Source organism: Haliotis rubra, unplaced genomic scaffold, assembly GCF_003918875.1.
Source record: "Haliotis rubra isolate DU_JTF1 unplaced genomic scaffold, ASM391887v1 Scf1087, whole genome shotgun sequence".
Classification (NCBI taxonomy): Eukaryota; Metazoa; Mollusca; class Gastropoda; order Lepetellida; family Haliotidae; genus Haliotis; species Haliotis rubra.
Genome location: NW_025764989.1, coordinates 193177 through 214474, shown reverse-complemented (window position 1 = coordinate 214474; position 21298 = coordinate 193177). Strand labels below are relative to the sequence as shown.

Genomic DNA, 21298 nt, shown 5'->3' with positions numbered 1-21298 from the left:
ATTAATTTCTTATCAGTTGATTCAATGACAATTATTGTATTGTATTATATACACGCCCGTGAAATAGTGATCGGGTATTAATGGGTGATCGAGGAATGCAGTGTGTAAGACTCGTGAAGTATTAATAAAATGAATATATCTATGGGCGATAGTTTATACAGGTCCGTACAGCATTGACGATGTATTCTGTGGTCCTGGGGGAATGTGTTGAGTTTACAATCCCATAACGTTCTGAGACTGTATTAATGGATAATGGAAGATTATAGAGTACACTAGCCCGTGAAGTACTGCGGCTGTATTCATGGAAAATGGAAGATTATAGAGTACACTAGCCCGTGAAGTACTGAGGCCGTATTCATGTATAATGGAAGATTTTAGAGTACACTAGCCCGTGAAATATTGAGGCTATAATAATGGATAATGAAGGATTTTAGAGTACACAAGCCCGTGAAGTACTGAGGCTGTATTCATGTATAATGAAGGATTTAAAATACACAAGCCTGTGAAGTATTGAGGCTGTATTCATGTATAATGAAGGATTTAGAGCACACAAGCCTGTGAAGTACTGAGGTTGTATTCATGGATAACGGAAGATTATAGAGTACACTAGCCCGTGAAGTACTGAGGCTGTATTCATGGATAATGAAGGATTTTAGAGTAAACAAGCCTGTGAAGTACTGATGCTGTATTCATGTATAATGAAGGATTTTAGAGTATACAAGCCTGTGAAGTACTGAGGCTGTATTCATGGATAATGGAAGATTATAGAGTACACTAGCCCGTGAAGTATTGAGGCTGTATTGATGTATAATGGAAGATTATAGAGTACACTAGCCTGTGAAGTATTGAGGCTGTATTCATGGATAATGAAGGATTTTAGAGTGAACAAGCCTGTGAAGTACTGAGGCTGTATTCATGTATAATGAAGGATATTGAGGCTGTGAAGTACTGAGGCTGTATTCATGGATAATGGAAGATTATAGAGTACGCTAGCCCTTGAAGTACTGACGCTGTATTCATGTATAATGAAGGATTTTAGAGTAAACAAGCCCGTGAAGTATTGAGTTTGTATTCATGTATAATGATGGCTTTTAGAGTATACAAGCCTGGGAAGTACTGAGGCTGTATTCATGGATAATGAAAAATTATAGAGTACACTAGCCCGTGAAGTATTGAAGCTGTATTCATGGATAATGAAGGATTTTAGAGTAAACAAGCCTGTGAAGTACTGAGGCTGTATTCATGGATAATGGAAGATTATAGAGTACACTAGCCCGTGAAGTATTGAGGCTGTATTAATGGATAATGAAGGATTTTAGAGTATACAAGCCTTTGGAGTACTGAGGCTGTATTAATGGATAATGAAGGATTTTAGAGTAAACAAGCCTGTGAAGTAATGAGGCTGTATTCATGGATAATGGAAGATTATAGAGTACGCTAGCCCGTGAAGTATTGAGGCTGTATTCATGTTTAATGGAAGATTATAGAGTACACTAGCCCGTGAAGTATTGAGGCTGTATTCATGTATAATGAAGGATTTTAGAGTAAACAAGCCTGTGGAGTATTGAGGCTGTATTCATGGATAATGAAGGATTTTAGAGTACAGAAGCCCGTGAAGTACTAAGGCTGTATTTATTTATAATGGAAGATTATAGAGTACACTAGCCCGTGAAGTATTGAGGCTGTATTGATATATAATGGAAGATTATAGTGTACACTATCCCGTGAAGTATTGAGGCTGTATTAATGGATAATGAAAAATCTTAGAGTATACAAGCCTGTGAAGTACTGATGCTGTATTCATATCTAATGGAGGATATTAGAGTAGACAAGCCTGTGAAGTACTGAGGCTGTATTCATGGATAATGGAAGATTATAGAGTACGCTAGCCCTTGAAGTATTGAGGCTGTATTCATGTATAATGAAGGATTTTAGAGTAAACAAGCCTGTGAAGTATTGAGGCTGTATTCATGTATAATGATGGATTTTAGAGTATACAAGCCTGTGAAGTACTGAGGCTGTATTCATGGATAATGGAAGATTATAGAGTACACTAGCCCGTGAAGTATTGAGGCTGTATTCATGGATAATGAAGGATTTTAGAGTACACTAGCCTGTGAAGTATTGAGGCTGTATTCATGGATAATGAAGGATTTTAGAGTATACAAGCCTTTGGAGTACTGAGGCTGTATTAATGGATAATGAAGGATTTTAGAGTAAACAAGCCTGTGAAGTAATGAGGCTGTATTCATGGATAATGGAAGATTATAGAGTACACTAGCCCGTGAAGTATTGAGGCTGTATTCATGTATAATGGAAGATTATAGAGTACACTAGCCCGTGAAGTATTGAGGCTGTATTCATGTATAATGAAGGATTTTAGAGTAAACAAGCCTGTGAAGTATTGAGGCTGTATTCATGGATAATGAAGGATTTTAGAGTACAGAAGCCCGTGAAGTACTGAGGCTGTATTCATGGATAATGGAAGATTATAGAGTACGCTAGCCCGTGAAGTATTGAGGCTGTATTCATGTGAAGTGTATTATTGAGGTGAAGTACTGAGGCTGTATTCATGCATAATGAAGGATTTTAGAGTACACAAGCCCGTGAAGTATTGAGGCTGTATTCATGGATAATGAAAGATTATAGAGTACACTAGTCCGTGAAGTATTGAGGCCGTATTAATGGATAATGTAGGGTTTAGAGTTCACAAGCCTGTGAAATACTGAGGCTGTATTCATGGATGATGGAAGATTATAGAGTACACTAGCCCGTGAAGTATTGAGGCTGTATTCATGTATAATGAAGGATTTAAAGTACACAAGCCTGTGAAGTACTGAGGCTGTATTCATGGATAATGGAAGATTATAGAGTACTCTAGCCCATGAAGTATTGAAGCTGTATTCATGGATAATGAAGTATTTTAGAGTAAACAAGCCTGTGATGTACTGAGGCTGTATTCATGGAAAATGGAAGATTATAGAGTACGCTAGCCCATGAAGTATTGAGGCTGTATTAATGGATAATGAAGGATTTTAGAGTACACAAGCCCGTGAAGTACTCAGGCTGTATTCATGGATGATGGAAGATTATAGTGTACACTAGCCCGTAAAGTATTGAAGCTGTATTCATGTATAATGAAGGATTTTAGAGTACAGAAGCCTGTGAAGTACTGAGGCTGTATTCATGGATAATGGAAGATTATAGGGTACACTGGCCCGTGAAGTATTGAGGCTGTATTAATGGATAATGAAGCATTTTAGAGTACACAAGCCTGTGAAGTACTGAGGCTGTATTCATGCATAATGAAAGATTTTAGAGTAGAGAGCCCCGTGAAGTACTGAGGCTGTTTTCATGTATAATGGAAGATTATAGTGTATAGAAGCCCGTGAAGTATTGAGGCTGTATTCATGTATAATGAAGGATTTTAGAGTATACAAGCCTGTGAAGTATTGAGGCTGTAATAATGGATAATGGAAGATTTTAGAGTACACTAACCCTTGAAGTATTGAGGCTGTATTCATGTATAATGAAGGATTTTAGAGTATACAAGCCTGTGAAGTATTGAGGCTGTAATAATGGATAATGGAAGATTTTAGAGTACACTAACCCGTGAAGTATTGAGGCTGTATTCATGTATAATGAAGGATTTTAGAGTATACAAGCCTGTGAAGTATTGAGGCTGTAATAATGGATAATGGAAGATTTTAGAGTACACTAACCCGTGAAGTACTGAGGCTGTATTCATGTATAATGAAGGATTTTAGAGTATACAAGCCCGTGAAGTATTGAAGCTGTATTCATGTATAATGAAGGATTATAGAGTATACAAGCCTGTGAAGTACTGAGGCTGTATTCATGTATAATGGAAGATTATAGAGTACACTAGCCCGTGAAGTATTGAGGCTGTATTCATGTATAATGAAGGATTTTAGAGAATACAAACCCGTGAAGTACTGAGGCTGTATTGACTGGTAATGGAGGATTATAGAGTATACAGATACAGAACGTGATGTCCCCAATGTAGACAAGGTTTACCCAGTCCGTGAATATGATTTAAGACACTTCACAACTGGAGGGGGCGAAACATGTGGTTCACCAATGTGATTTATAACAACATACTATAATTCACTTTATTCCACTTGAAAGGATTCGTATTTTAACTGACGTTCGTGTACAGAATGTTTTGACGTGTTTCACTGAAGTACTGAGGCTGTATTCATGGGTTTTATGGGTATCCATTTAGGAAAGATCCTTATTTTATACAGCGACAGTACTCACAGATATGTTCGTAATGACTACATGGACAATCTACACAACATTGGACCTGCAGGAAGTGTTGCCCTTCGTCATGCATAGATGACAATCACATCCGTGACAACTCGTGTCATTCCGGGACAAGCCGAATAGTCCCTCTGGCAAGTTTGCATGTGTTTTGTGTCCAACAAAATTGACATTTATAACCACTAAAATCCCTTTTATGAAACGTTTGTGGCTGTCAGTATCCTCCCTGTTTCAGATACAAATAATACTTGTAAAGATAAAGCATTAAGGAGGAATTCTTTGACAAAAAGTATTTTGTGTGTTTGTTTACTTATATAGTCAATCTTGTGTTCGTGTAATGACGAATTTCAGATCATTCCGTGTTTGATATCCCCAGTATATGTGTGATTTCGCCAACATTGTCTCATAAATCACATAAATCTATCTATCGGGCATAGCTTCTTGATTGTTTTACGACAAACCATAAATCGACTTTAATGTCATTTGAAATTACCCGTTCTGCTTGTTTATAGATTTGCTTTCATCGCGCTTCTTGTGAGCACCCTTGCGTTGGGTTGGATGGGGTGAGGTGGGGTGGGGTGGGGTGGGGTTGGGGCGGGAGAGGTGGGGTGTTGCAGTGGAGGAGATGTTAATGTTGGATATAGTGGTAAACAAGTTGCAGGTGTGGGGACTGGTTAGAATTAAGCATTGAAGGTGAACACGTGAAGGAGCCCGCTGTGTTCTGTACAAACAGTATCGTATTGTATGTTTTGTGCTCTGTAGAAATATTTTAAGGCTACGAAACAGGTTTATCTACCCTTGTCTCATTCAGGTGTAATTTTAGCCTAAGGTAAAGAAACGCGTGTCTTCCTGGTTCACTGATAATTACATAGAACTGTCCCTGTCTTATTATCTGGTTTTGACTGTATTTTTTGTCTTCCCAGCGTTTAACCGTTCTAGTGGCGGTAGTTTTAGTAGGAATAGTTGGAGCTGTATTAGTTGAAATAGCTAAATTAACGCCGCATGGGTAATTTTACCACTAAACGTGGCGAAGAATGGTAGTCGTAGCCGTAATCGTGGTCGTAGTCGTAGTAGTAGTATTAGTGGTGGTGGTGGTGATGGTGGTAGGAGTACGAGTTGTGGGAGTAGTTGTATTATAAAAGAATTGAAGTAGTAGCTACCTTGTGAGTGTTTGGTCTTCAGCTGCAGAGCATACACCTTCACGTAGATCTCTTGTCCGTTGCCGCTGTCACCGACGTTGATGTAGCCGACCTGAATCAGAGACGTACATGATGAATTACAGGGGTACTGTTTTTAACATGGACACAAGATGACGTCATTGACTATTTATAGTAGACATGTGGAGGAAGTTCCAGATGGGATGCATCAGTGACAAAAATGATGTCCGATGCAACTCATTTATTTTGACATGTACCATATGTTCCCATGTCTTTTTCCGGTGAACAATTAACTTGCCTTTGCATTTGTTTGTGACGGATGCTGCAGAATATACCCAGCTTTTCGAGACCACCAATTTTTACCAGTATTTGATGCTGCATCATAACCACATGCTCATGATATAGCACAACTGAATCTTCTCTTACCGGAGATAATAGGTTTTCTTTTAGTTATTGTGAATTATGAACGGGCGGGATGACTCTTTTGTTGTTGTATTATATGTTTAATATGAATAACCACGAGGACATAAACATTTTGTTTTACAATAACAGTGGCTTGTAAGCATATATATAAATATGTGTGTGACTATAAACAGTATGATAGGTATTAAACAATCAAGGTAATATCGGCATCAAAAGTTTATCAAGTTTTCGACCACTGAGAACATTTACCATACCTTTTATTATGTTTCTAAAGCCTATTGCAAAACCTATTTGAGATGGTATGAAGTCCTTAGAAGTGACATTACCCTTCAGAAACACTCCCCCCATAATTTGAATTGTTATGTAACATGGTGTGAACGTGACAAATAAGACTATTCACGCGTGCCCACAAACAACGAGGACAAGCATTACATAAGCGTAAAATGGTTTTGTAAAGGAAGATAAAGAGCCAAATACGTAGCCCGTCGAAGTAGTTTGTTGTTTTGCGCCAGAGCAACGGCAACGGCCCACGCCGTCGGGTTGCGATGACACAGCGTCAACCAAGTCCAGAGCCTGATCACCCTTTCCATTTAGCATATGTTTGACATAGTCACAAGATTCCATCACACGTCCAGTGACAAAAGAAGTTCACATCTAAGACCTACATTACGTCCTGTGCCAAACGTAGTTCACATCTAAGTCCTATATTACGTCCAGTGACAAAAACAGTTCACATCTAAGACCTACATTACGTCCTGTGACAAAAGCAGTTCACATCTAAGACCTGTATTACGTCCAGTGACAAAAACAGTTCACATCTAAGACCTACATTACGTCCAGTGTCAAAAACAGTTCACATCTAAGACCTACATTACGTCCTGTGACAAAAGAAGTTCACATCTAAGACCTGTATTACGTCCAGTGACAAAAACAGTTCACGTGTAAGATCTGTATTACGTCCTGTGACAAAAACAGTTCACATCTAAGACCTGCATTTCGTCCAGTGACAAAAACAGTTCACATGTAATTCCTACATTACGTCCTGTGACAAAAACAGTTCACATCTAAGACCTGCATTTCGTCTAGTGACAAAAACAGTTCAAATGTAATTCCTACATTACATTCTGTGACAAAAACAGTTTACATCTAAGACCTGCAATACGTCCAGTGACACAAAACAGTTTACATCTAAGACCTGCATTACGTCCTGTGACAAAGCAGTGCACATCTAAGACCTGCAATACGTTCTGTGACAAAAAACAGTTCACATCTAAGACCTGCATTACGTCCTGTGACAAAAGCAGTTCACATCTAAGACCTGCAATACGTTCTGTGACACAAACAGTTTACATCTAAGACCTACATTACGTCCTGTGACACAAACAGTTTACATCTTAGACCTGCATTACGTCCTGTGACAAAAGCAGTTGACATCTAAGACATGCTTTACGTCTTGTGACAAAAACAGTTTACGTCGAAGACCTGGATCACTTCCCATCATAAAAGCCGTAAACGTCTCGGATGTCTATAATTCGCTCGATGCATTATCAACATACATGAAAACACGGATCAAACCAAGTTGTGCTCAAATCATCCTATCTTTCGTTATATGTAACACAACGTAGGTTCAAACGAACTCACAAGGCCTCTAACATACGTATACACGAGAGTTAAGCATACAATACCACTGATCATATTACATACTACTGATCACAACTGTCATGGAAGTGATTAGTCCTCAAACTAAACAGATTTCTCAACTGATATTCTATGAGGTCGAGCCATATTTTTACCAAAGAGGATTAATTTTATGATTTTTAAGGTCGACAATTGATATTGTCATGATCAGGAAAACGATACCCCATAAGTAATCACCTTGCTTAATGGGAAATTATAGGCTACGGGACAACTCGAATGACAACAGCATGTTTGTCCAAGCATAATCCTAGATCGGACTTGTGCTGTAGACGGAAGACAATTGCATGTTTATTACGCTTTACATGACACTCTGAATGAATTGGGAGATTAATTTCAGCGTTTGTATTCGGTAGCATCACAAACGAGCTTGTTACCCTCCACAGTGTGACCGCGATACTACTGTCCTAAATCTATTTTTACAAATAGACTAAATTTGCTTTGTTGATTGGGTTCCCGACCTTTTGGATAACATCTTAATTGTAACGGGATTACATGTCTTTAGGAGTTGCTATACATATAGTTACAAGTGATAGTGTGGCCATATATGTAGATGTGGATTTAAGTGTAGGTGTAGATGGAGTTGTAGCTGTTGGTGCAGATGTTTTTATTGGCATAGGTGTAGATGTAGACGTGGATGTGGATGTGATGTAGATTTATGTGTAGATGTAGATTAAGGTGTAGGCGTAGATGAGTGAGTGAGTGAGGTTAGTTGTACGTCACACTCAGCAATATTCCAGCTATATGGTGGCGGTCTGTAAACAGGCGTAGAAGAAGACATGGTGCGTGATGTAGGCATAGATGAAGGAGTATGTGTAGATGTTGGTACAAATGTTATATTGATATAGTTGTTGATGTATATGTGGATGTTGATGTGATGTACATTTATGTGTAGATGTAGAATAAGGATTAGGCATAGATGAAGGTGCAGCTTCGTAGATGTAAGTATAGATGAGTGAATGAGTGAGTGAGTGAGTTCAGTTTTACACCGCACTCAGCAATATTCCAGCTATATGGCGGCGGTCTGTAAATATTCGAGTCTGGACCAGACAACCCAGTGAGCAACAACATGAGCATCGATCTGCACAATTAGGATTCGATGACATGTGTATGTGTGTAGATGCAGATGTAGGTTATCAAGGTGTAGGTGTGGAGTTTTGTGTAGATATAGATAGATGAGAAGGCGTAGATGAAGGTGTAGCATTGTCGATGTAGGTGTAGAGGAATGTGTACATATACACTTAAACGCCAAAAGAAACTATACCCTCCTACTTTTATGAATTACTTGCATTAAAAACTATCAAGACAAGTCAAAGACAGGTTAGAAAGTATTAGTTTACAAGAAATCTTAACAAAACAGCTTTATGCAAATCACGAGAAAACATTCTCATGTACATTCATATTTAGGTGAAATGCATCTTTTCCAGAAGAGTTAAATTGTCTCATTTTCGACCCTGTCGAAATAAACCAATAACAGTGATTTAGATGTCCAAAAGAAAGGTTGAAATACAATTCTGCTTTAAGACAAAGATAAACCATTTAACCATTTCAACTATTAAAACAAGAAACAACTGTTGTAGAGTGTGTGAAAATGTAAAAGAATCATTCCTATAATTTCAGTCTCTTAAAACATTTTCTCCTGATTTGCATTAGTGAAAAGAAGTAAAACGTGTCTTTGATATTGTGAAAAAGTGTTTAGGAACATCTAAAATAATCATTTTTCCATATTCTGTTAACACACAGCAATATCAATCGCCTAACCGTAGCAATATTCAAACAGTATTTGCATCAATTTCATGTGTAGAATGATTCTATAGGGTATAAAGAGAGACTAAATGTATGATATGATACACAAGTACAAGAAATATGCCACGATTAACAGCTGAAGAAGGTGAAAGAGCTGGTGTCCTGATTGTCCACTGAAACACATTCCACTGGGCCTTGTCTTACTTTAAATAGGGTCGCTGGGGTAGCCTAGTGGTTAAAGCGTTCGATCGTCACGTCGAAGATCCGAGTTCGATTCCCCACATAGGTACAATGTGTGAAGCCCATTTCTGGTGTCCCCTGCCGTGATATTGCTGGAATATTGCTAGAAGCGGCGTAAAACTAAAACTCACTCACTCACTTACTTGAAAGATCTCACCTTTGACATGTATTCAGTGGGCTTCATAATAATGACTCATCACTCACTCAGCCAAGCCAATGTATGTAGTTTCAAACGATACACACTATCGAATTGTCAACCAGCCTAATACACTTGTGGGTGTCAAGGCATGTACGTAATTTACGAGAACCTCTCACGCTGAGATACAATATTTGCTTAGTAACTAGGACGAGAGATCCTATTTGAAATGACATACATAGGAACAAAAAGGGAGCGACGTGTGACGAATTCACCACCTATCTCGCTCTCTTGAGTAAGTGAGTTGGTATTCCTCGACACAACCGGGAATTCGATACATTCAAGTTCGAGATTATTTGGTTTTGATGTATTAATAGCCACCAATCAGTCACCTCCACCCCCAACCCCCCACCCCACACAGCCATCGCTGAGACAACGGGATGTGACCGTATTGCCATCCACACCTCAACCTTTCCCACCACTCCATCCTCCCCCTCGTTCGAGTAATTGTAACTTTCGCTATATGGAGACAGCGGACATGCATTAAACTACCAGCACCACACCATCCCCTCCACCCACCCAGTTCCACCCTGGAGAAAGGAGTTATAGAGTGAATGTTGTAATATGTCCCAGAGCGCGCATTCCAGTCGTGTCACTACGACCTTCTGAGCACGACTCTCGACCAAGCATAACAAAGATGTAGTCAATACAAGCAGCCGTGATCTCTCGTCACGAAATTAGCCCCAAACCAGCACCTGATCATATGTGTCCGCTCTGGCTGTTTGATACTGGGGTCTATTAAACACCGAAATCACAACGTTGACAAATCACAAGCGTCAATAATAATCAAAGTGTAACCAGATGGAAGCCACTGATTCAGAAAAAAAGTCTTACAAGTCTCCGGTTTGTGACCTTAACATGAACCGAAATCATCACAGGGCTAAACGGATAACTTGTCAAACCAAACATAACAACAGTAACTAAGAATGTCTTCGTTCAAAGGCTTGGTGAGATAAGCCACTGTCCTTCGGGTTTTACACATAAAAACGATTCTTTACTTATTCATTATCATGCGTATTTCAAAAGGCGTGTCTCCGTGTCGCAGTTGTTGCCGGTGAATGGCAGACAAATCGGGACTACTTGGAAATCCGGTTACACAGCTCTGCCTGAGTTTCCAAGGAAACACTGCCGACATATGTAAAAAGCTAATATGCATTTTTGTCAAGTGCACAGGCTTGAGCATCCCGTGTTCTACACAAATGCAAAGGTCAGACAGTAGGCTGAAGGTAAACAAGGAATTTGAAGCATTCACGTCCCTAATTATCTTCATAAAAATCATGACACTCGGTCAGCATGTCTGTAAGTTGTCAGCAAAAGGAGCACGTCGCCCAGGATCGTTGTTCCCAAAGGATTAACCATTAAAGGGAGTTCTTCCAGTTACGTAATTTGCTTTAACTGTGTTAGACGCAGATTTCAAAGATATGTTTAACTGGTATGAATGTCACTTCAAGCAAATTGATCTGGGTATAACCTTCCTTAAATATCATCCTATCTTGATGACATAATTCAAATGAAAGAAGAGTGAGTGTGCGTGGTTTTACGCCGATTTTAGCTGTATTCCAGCAATGTCACGGCGGGGGACAACAGAAATGTGCTTCACACATAGCACCCATGTGGAGAATCGAAACCGGGTGTTCGGCGTGACGAGCGAACGCTTTAACCACTAGGCTAACCCAACGTCCTTAATACAAATGAAATGATATTCCCGATGGATGTTTCCACCGAATATGCATATATACGTTTGCTATGATACCGCTAAGTATTTGCTGGCGTTTACGCGTCCATATAGTTATAATCGCGACATTAACTTGCAATAAACGTATTTATATAAATTACAATTCTGTACCCTGTTTCCATCTTGACAGGTGTAAACACAATTTGCCACCTGTTTGTTTGATTAATCACGATCGTAGTTGATGATACTAAATTTTTGCTTTTACTTATATGCCTTTATGTTGTGATTACGTAGCACCTATTGAGGACTCCATATATGTCTTCTCATGCCGTATTCATGCACATGGGCACTTGAGCTCAAGTGGTTTAAGGGGCCACGAATCCGTTCACAGCTGTTCCCAAAAGGCGTACCAGAATCCTACCAATTCTAGATTTGACACGATTGTCATTTCCAATTTTCAGCACACGATAAACTGGCACTTCTTCTGATTTTTGTTCGACAATAAGTTGAAAACCCACAAATAACTGAAATATTCTGCATTAACTCCCTCAGTATTCGGGTATTTTGCTAGTTCTCTCGCGGTCGCTAACCCCTTTAACACGAAACATCAGGGTGTGCATTCCCAAACTGTTAAACCTGCACCACTTCTCACAACGTTTTGTTCCACAATAAGATGGAAACCTATAAATAACTGAAATACATGTACGCTGGATCAACTCCATCAGTGTTGGGGTATTTTCCAAGTTCTCTCTCGGTCGCTAACCCCTTTTACGCGAGACATCAGGGTGTCCATTCCCAAACTGTTAAACCTGCACCACTTCTCACCACTTTTTGTTCCACAATAAGGTGGAAACCTATAAATAACTGAAATACATGTACTGTGTACTCCTTCAGTGTTCGGGTATTTTGCTAGTTATCTCAAGGTCGCTGACCTCTTAACGCGAAACATCTGGGCGTGCATTCCCATTCTCATATTTAGTCCTCTTAATTTATTGGAAGTACATTTTGTGTCGGCATATACAAAATAAGAATTATGGAAATGAAATAGGACTCAGGAACTCACCTTGGCTAATACTTGAAAATCTCCAAGATTTTTCACATTTGCGTTGGAATCATACTTGTACTGGTACTCAAATCCCGGTTCAAAGTTAATAAAACTTGAAGAAACACATGTCAGTATAACAAATATTCCACAAAGTGCCGGAAAATGATTTCCAGACATTTTGTAGAATGTATTCTTTTTCCAAATGCGATACAGTGCTCTATTCTTGAGCGAGGTCTTGCAAGACTGAAGTAAGCTGCAGCGTATATGTACTCACTGCCGTGCGATTGCGCTCGGGAGACGAGGAAGTAGATTTAGCTGTAAATATAGCAGTGACGGTTCCCTTCAGTACGGAGCAGTCTAAGCCCGCTCCTCGTTAAAAAACTCTCCTCAACTGTTCAATAGGGGCTACATAAAGCAAATAATATCAGTTTGAACAAGATGTTCTTATCATGCATGACTTTACTGACAGCGGCGTTGAGTAGAAGTCTGAAGTAGAACACATCATCTTCTGCAGTCAGTCACACATGATGATATATCCACGATAGGTTGTGAATATTTAATCTGAAAACGTGTTAATAGAAAATGCAAATGTATCTGTTTAATATTCTTACACGAAGAACGAAGCGAAAGGGGAATATCTGTGACAAAGGATCATTTGTTGCTTTTACATATCTATCAAAGCATATCCGTGAAATCATTTGAAGGGCTCGGTGATAGTGACAACGACTGACTGACTGAGTTTGGTTTTACGCCGCTTTTAGCAATATTCCACCAACATCAAGGCGGGGGACACCAGAAATGGGCTTCACACATTGTGCCCATGTGGGGATTCGAACCCGTGTCTTCGGCGTAACGAGCCAACGCGTTAACCATTAGGCTACCCCACCGTCCCAGTAACATAGACGACTATGTTAAACCAGCTAATGGGTGCTTTTGTCCACATTATGTCTAATATTATCGTTATTGTTATTGTCAGTGGTAAATCCAGGGGAGCCTCTTTTGTGTTCATAGATGACATTCAGAATGGTCTCAAATGATTGTTTGGAATGCTGTTATCCCAAAACTGTGGCACAAACAGCAATCAACAACATCGGCTTCAGTGATACACAATCAGATACTTGACATTAGACTGGTCACTTTTCGATCCTAATGTGTGTATGCCTGTGTATTATTTTTAAAGTGTATATGTGTCTCAGTATATCATTCCGTGCTGTTTATTGATGGGGGAAAATCCCGAAGTAACACAGTCAGTGCCATACAGCCCAGACTAGACACTATTTTCATTGTATTGTTACAGTTAACTAGAGGAAGATATTCAAGGCATGATCCATTGTTGATACAGGATTGGCTCCGAACAACTACCACAACATTTGCCTCTGACAAGGAAGTGTTCCTCAATGAACATATTTACTCAAGCTACTTCGTAACAGTCACAGCAAAGTCGTGGTCTCGAGCATCAGAGTGAACGAATGTTCAGGACGACTTGAAGAGTATTTCAATTACTGCGTGTCCTGCTGTGGGTGGAAAGGCAAAATAGCTAAACTTGTAAATGTTAACCACTGCAGTAAGCTGAGGCCGGAGAAAGTGATATTATACGTCGCGACAAAGATGGTGTGTATACCTAAGACACATTTTATTGACTCAATGCAACCAATCTTTGTTCTATTCCCTTAACGGGAGTCAGGCAGGGTGACAATACATACCATGGGATCGAACCAACGACTTTGTGCACTTCGCGTAGACGCTTTATACATTAAACTACACTTCGGTATTAAATACAATGGGCTAGTCGTAAAACAGCTGCAGTTCGCTGAGACACCATATTAAGCTGACACACCCTGATTTATCTTGGATACCTTTCAAAGCAGCATTTAACCACACTCAGTCACTCATTAAGATGTGCTTTAGCATTATCTCTTCCAACATTCAACCGAGGTTTACAGAAACCGTGTGTGGAATCTAACCCAGTTCTTCCTGCGAAGGATCAGTGGGGTAGCCTAGTGGTTAAAGCGCTCGCTTGTCACGCCGAAGACCCGGGCTCGATTCCCCACATGGACACAATATGTGAAGCCCAATTCTGGTGTTCCTCGGCGCGATATTGCTGGAATATTACTAAAAGCGGCGTTAAACTAAAATTCACTCACTCACTCTTCGACCGAACGTTTTTAACACCAGTCCTTGCACTATGCTGGCTCCCACACATGTTTATGTATTCATGAGCGATCAATGCCATAACTTGCTGTACAAGTACGTATTAAAGATAAACTGTTGATTTAATGAACTGTTGATAAAATTCAAATAATGCATTCTCCATTTTTTGTTGTTGTGGACAATTAGTTTAGGTTGTGTGTCTGGTTGTGCTTGAGTCCACAAGTCGCGGAAATGTCATTGCCTAAAGGTGTTTAGGTTTCAAAAATTCATGATTTTAAATATTCATTAATAATTCACCTGGAAAAATGCTTTCAATGAGACGTTTGATTATTGTATTCGCTTGAAGCATGCTTAGATAGGCCAAGATAGGTATTATTAGACATACCTGTGTGTTTAATACCCTCAGTTCGTTGTTCTTGTTACAAAACATTGGTTTGAATAGACTCTGACTGCTGACACTACCTACACCAAAACGCATATATCAACAAATGAATGAATGCTTGATTTGCGAATAAAGTGAAACAAAATCAAACGAAACGATTTGTTGATAGATTACGGGATACATTGACCATATATCAATAAACAATTCAACATTATGAAATGTACAATATCAAGTATTTCATGATAAAAATTGCCATCATGACCTGGGTCAAAGACGTTTTAGGTGAATCTTCTAAGCATTGAAAGGGCCAGGACATTGAGACTAAGTGAGTTTTGTTTGACCCTGTTTTCACTTTTACTTAAATCAGGTTTTCCTGAGAGAAATGCCTAATGATGTCATGTACATCCTTCCCAATAATGAAGTATGCTATCACTGATCAGAATTCTAAATCACACTTACTGGATCCTTATACCATTAGGGGACGCAACCCATCATAGCCATTGCGGACAACTGGTCCAAACGCGCACGGCACAGATACACTGTATTATCCAGTGCTAATGTCACACACACACACACACACACACACACACACACACACACACACACACACACACACACACACACACACACACACACACACACACACACACACACGCACGCACGCACGCACGCACGCGCACGCACGCACACACAAACACAAACACGCACAAACACACACGCACGCACGCACGCATGCCCAAGCGTGCGCACGCACATACACACACACCAAAACGGCAGCATTGAACACTTAGCTAGGTGACAAACTGTCTGTCTGTGCATGTGAACAGGTTTGTATGCGGGTGTTTATTTACTCATTGATTTCCAGAGTTATTAGCAAACATAAACAGATGTTTAAGAACACAAGAATTCGTGGGTACCTGTGTTTCAGCATACATACACAATGTAAATATATACGATTGTTACGATCAGTTGACACGTGTGACAGCATGGTAAACATACTGGAACTATTTGACATAACATTTCATAGAAGACTAGACTCTTGCATAATATATGTAATTACTATAATAATATTAGTAGATATGTGGTGGAAAAGTGTTTGATGTGTGTATGAGTGTTTGGCTGTGTGTTAGTGTGTCTGTCTATGCGGCCTGTTGGATGGTTGGTCGGATTGTTGTTTTACACCGCACTCAGCAATATCCCAGCTATGTGGCGGCGGTCTGTAAATAATCGAGTCTGGACCAGACAACCCAGTGAGCAACAACATGAGCATCGATCTGCACAATTGGGAACCGATGACGTGTCACCCAAGCCAGCAAGCCTGACCACCCGATCCCGTTAGTCACCTCTTACGAAAAGCATGTGTTACTGAAGGTTCATTCTAACCCGGACCTTCCATGGTAGGTACAGCTGAAGGTGTATGTGCACATATGTGTGTAGATGTACTGGACCTTGTCTTATTTTAAATAGGAGCGCTGGGGTAGCCTAGTGGTTAAAGCGTTCGATCGTCACGTCGAAGATCCGAGTTCGATTCCCCACATAGGTACAATGTGTGAAGCCCATTTCTGGTGTCTACCGCCGTGATATTGCTGGAATATTGCTAGAAGCGGCGTAAAACTAAAACTCACTCACTCACTTACTTGAAAGATCTCACCTTTGACATGTATTCAGTGGGCTTCATAATAATGACTCATCACTCACTCAGCCAAGCCAATGTATGTAGTTTCAAACGATACACACTATAGATTTGTCAACCAGCCTATAACACTTGTGGGTGTCAAGGCATGTACGTAATTTATTGAGAACCTATCACGCTGAGATACAATATTTGCTTAGTAACTAGGGCGAGAGATCCTATTTGAAATGACATACCTAGGTACAAAAAAGGGAGCGACGTGTGACGAATTCACCACCTATCTCGCTCTCTTCAGTAAGTGAGTTGATATTCCTCGACACAACCGGGAATTCGATGCATTCAAATTCGAGAATATTTGGTTTTGATGTATAAATAGCCACCAATCAGTCACCTCCCCCACCCCCACCCCCACCCCACACACCCATCGCTGAAGCGAATATGAATTCAAGACAACGGGATGTGACCGTATTGCCATCCTCAACTCAACCTTTCCCACCACTCCATCTTCCCCCTCGTTCGAGTAATTGTGTTGTTGTTACGAAAACATTCGCTATATGGAGACAGGGCACATGCATTAAACTACCGGCACCACACCATCCCCCTCCACCCACCCAGTTCCACCCTGGAGAAAGGAGTTATAGAGTGAATGTTGTAATATGTCCCAGTGAGCGCGCATTCCAGTCGTGTCACTACGACCTTCAGAGCACGACTCTCGGCCAAGCGAAGCAAGATCTGATAACAAAGAAATAGTCTTTACAAGCAGCCGTGATCTCTCGTCACGAAATTAGCCCCAAACCAGCACCTGATCATATGTGTCCGCTCTGGCTGTTTGATACTGGGGTCTATTAAACACCGAAATCACAACGTTGACAAATCACAAGCGTCAATAATAATCAAAGTGTAACCAGATGGAAGCCACTGATTCAGAAAAAAAAGTCTTACAAGTCTCCGGTTTGTGGCCTTAACATGAACCGAAATCATCACAGGTAACTTGTGAAACCAAACATAACAACATTAACTAAGAATGCCTTCATTCAAAGACTTCGTGAGATGAGCCACTGTCCTTCGGGCTTTACATACAAAAACGATTCTTTACTTATTCAAAAGGCGTGTCTCCGTGTCGCAGTTGTTGCCGGTGAATGGCAGACAAATCGGGACTACTTGGAAATCCGGTTACACAGCTCTGCCTGAGTTTCCTAGAAAACACTGTCGACATATGTAAAAAGCTAATATGCATTTTTGTCAAGTGCACAGGCTTGAGCTTCCCGTGTTCTACACAAATGCAAAGGTCAGACAGTAGGCTGAAGGTAAACAAGGAATTTGAAGCATTCACGTCCCTAATTATCTTCATAAAAATCATGACACTCGGTCAGCATGTCTTTAAGTTGTCAGCAAAAGGAGCGTGTCGCCCAGGATCGTTGTTCCCAAAGGATTAACCATTAAAGGGAGTTCTTCCAGTTACGTAATTTGCTTTTAATGTGTTAGATGCAGATTTCAAAGATATGTTTAACTGGTATGAATATCACTTTAAGCAATTTGATCTGGGTATAACCTTCCTTAAACATCATCCTATCTTGATGACATAATTCAAATGAAAGAAGAGTGAGTGTGCGTGGCTTTACGCCGATTTTAGCTATATTCCAGCAATGTCACGGCGGGGGACAACAGAAATGTGTTTTTCACATAGCACCCATGTGGAGAATCGAAACCGGGTGTTCGGCGTGACGAGCGAACGCTTTAACCACTAGGCTACCCGAGCGTCCTGAATACAAATGAAATGATATTCCCGATGGATGTTTCCACCGTATATGCATACATACTTTTGCTAAGATACCGCTAGGTATTTGCTGGCGTTTACGCGTCTATATAGTTATAATCGCGACATTAACTTGCATTAAACATTTTTATATAAATTACAATTCTGTAGCCTGTTTCCATCTTGACACGTGTAAACACAATGTGCCACCTGTTTGTTCGATTAATCACGATCGTAGTTGATGATACTAAATTTTTGCTTTTACTTATATGCCTTTATGTTGTGATTACGTAGCACCTATTGAGGACTCCATATATGTCTTCTCATGCCGTATTCATGCACATGGGCACTTGAGCTCAAGTGGTTTAAGGGGCCACGAATCCGTTCACAGCGGTTTCCAAAAGGCGTACCAGAATCCTACTAATTCTAGATTTGACACGATTGTCATTTCCAATTTTTCAGCACATGTTAAACTTGCACTACTTCTGATTTTTGTTCGACAAGAAGTTGAAAACCCACAAATAACTGAAATATTCTGCATTAACTCCCTCAATATTCGGGTATTTTGCTAGTTCTCTCGCGGTCGCTAACCCCTTTAACGCGAAACATCAGGGTGTCCATTCCCAAACTGTTAAACCTGCACCACTTCTCACCACTTTTTGTTCCACAATAAGGTGAAAACCTATAAATAACTGAAATACATGTACTGTGTACTCCTTCAGTGTTCGGGTATTTTGCTAGTTCTCTCAAGGTCGCTAACCTTTTAACGCGAAACACCAGGGCGTGATTTCCCATTCCAATATTTAGACCTATTAATTTATTGGAAGTACATTGTGTGTCGGCATATACAAAATAAGAATTATGGAAATGAAATAGGACTCAGGAACTCACCTTGGCTAATACTTGAAAATCTCCAAGATTTTTCACATTTGCGTTGGAATCATACTTGTACTGGTACTCAAATCCCGGTTCAAAGTTAATAAAACTTGAAGAAACACATGTCAGTATAACAAATATTCCACAAAGTGCCGGAAAATGATTTCCAGACATTTTGTAGAATGTATTCTTTCTTCAAATGCGATAGAGTGCTCTATTCTTGAGCGAGGTCTTGCATGACTGAAGTAAGCTGCAGCTTATTTGTACTCACTGCCGTACGATTGCGCTCGGGAGACGAGGAAGTAGATTTAGCTGTAAATATAGCAGTGACGGATCCCTTCAGTACGGACTTGTCTAAGCCTGCTCCTGGTAAAAAAAAACTGTCGTAGAGTCTTCAATACGGCCTACAAAAAGTAAATAATATCAGTTTGAACAATGTGTTCATATTATGATTGATTTTACTGACAGCGACGTTGAGTAGAAGTCTGAAGTAGTTCACATCATCTTCTGTAGTCAGTCACACATGATAAGCTATCCATGATAGGTTGTGAATATTTAATCTGAAGACATGTTAACAGAAAATGCAAATATGTCTGTTCAATATTCTTACACGAAGAACGAAACGAAAGGGGAATATCTGTGACAAATTATCAATTGTTGCTTTTACATATCTATCAAAGCATATCCGTGAAATCATTTGAAAGGGCTCGGTGACAGTGACATAGACGACTGTGTTAAACCAGCTAGTGGGTGCTTTTGTCCACATTATGTCTATTATTATCATTATCGTTATTGTTATTGTCAGTGGTAAATCCAGGGGAGCCCCTTTTGTGTCCATAGATGACATTCAGAATGGTCTCAAATGATTGTTTGGAATGCTGTTATCCCAAAACTGTGGCACAAACAGCAATCAACAACATCGGCTTCAGTGATACACAATCAGATACTTGACATTAGACTGGTCACTTTTCGATCCTAATGTGTGTATGTGTGCGTATTATTTTTAAAGTGTATATGTGTCTCACTTATGTCATTCCGTGCTGTTTATTGATGGGGGAAATCCCGAAGTAACACAGTCAGTGCGATACAGCCCAGACTATACACTGTTTCATTGTATTGTTACAGTTAAATAGAGGAAGATATTCAAGGCATGATTCATTGTTGATACAGGATTGGCTCCGAACAACTACCACAACATTAGCCTCTGACAAGGAAGTGTTCCTCAATGAATATATTTACTCTAGCTACTTCGTAACAGTCACAGCAAAGTCGTGGTCTCGAGCATCAGAGTGAACGAATGTTTGAGGACGACTTGAAGAGTATCCAATTACTACGTGTCCTGCTGTGGGTGGAAAGGCAAAATAGCTAAACGTGTAAATGTTAACCACTGCAGTAAGCTGAGGCCGGAGAAAGTGATATTATACGTCGCGACAAAGATGCACTGGTGTGTGTGTTAGTGTGTATGTGAGTGCGTGTGCGTGTGCTTGTGCGTTTGTGTGTGTGTGTGCGTCCGTCTGTTCCTGTAAAGAACGGAACGGTTTTATAGTCGAAACCTTCAGATGCTATACCATATGTGGATACCCAGCAAAGACACATTTTATTGACTCCATGCAACCAGTCTTTGTTCTATTCCCTTAGGGGCGGTGGGGTAGCCTAGTGGTTAAGACGTTCGCTCGTCACGCCGAAGACCCGCGTTCGATTCCCCACATGGATACAATATGTGAAGCCCAATTCTGGCGTTCCTCGGCGCGATATTGCTGGAATATTACTAAAAGCGGCGTAAAACTAAAACTCACTCACTCACTCTTCGACCGAACGTATTTAACACCAGTCCTTGCACTATGCTGGCTCCCACACATGTTTATGTATTCATGAGCGATCAATGCCATAACTTGCTGTACAAGTACATATTAAAGATAAACTGTTGATTTAATGAACTGTTGATTAAGTTCAAATAATGCATTCTCCATTTTTTGTTGTTGTGGACAATTAGTTCAGGTTGTATGTCTAGTTGTGCTTGAGTCCACAAGTCGCGGAAA

The 21298-nt window shown here is 40.1% G+C and overlaps 1 protein-coding gene across 1 annotated transcript in view; it reads right to left on the bottom strand.

The window, feature by feature from the left end:
• LOC124282204 overlaps positions 1-12694 on the bottom strand; it is a gene marked incomplete at its 3' end in the record, with an annotated part of 102220 nt that extends 89526 nt beyond the window's left edge. Inside the window, 2 exon segments of the mRNA XM_046718166.1 lie at positions 5445-5535; positions 12480-12694. Coding sequence (XP_046574122.1) covers positions 5445-5535; positions 12480-12638 — 250 coding nt within the window.
• Between the last annotated feature and the right edge of the window lie 8604 nt (positions 12695-21298).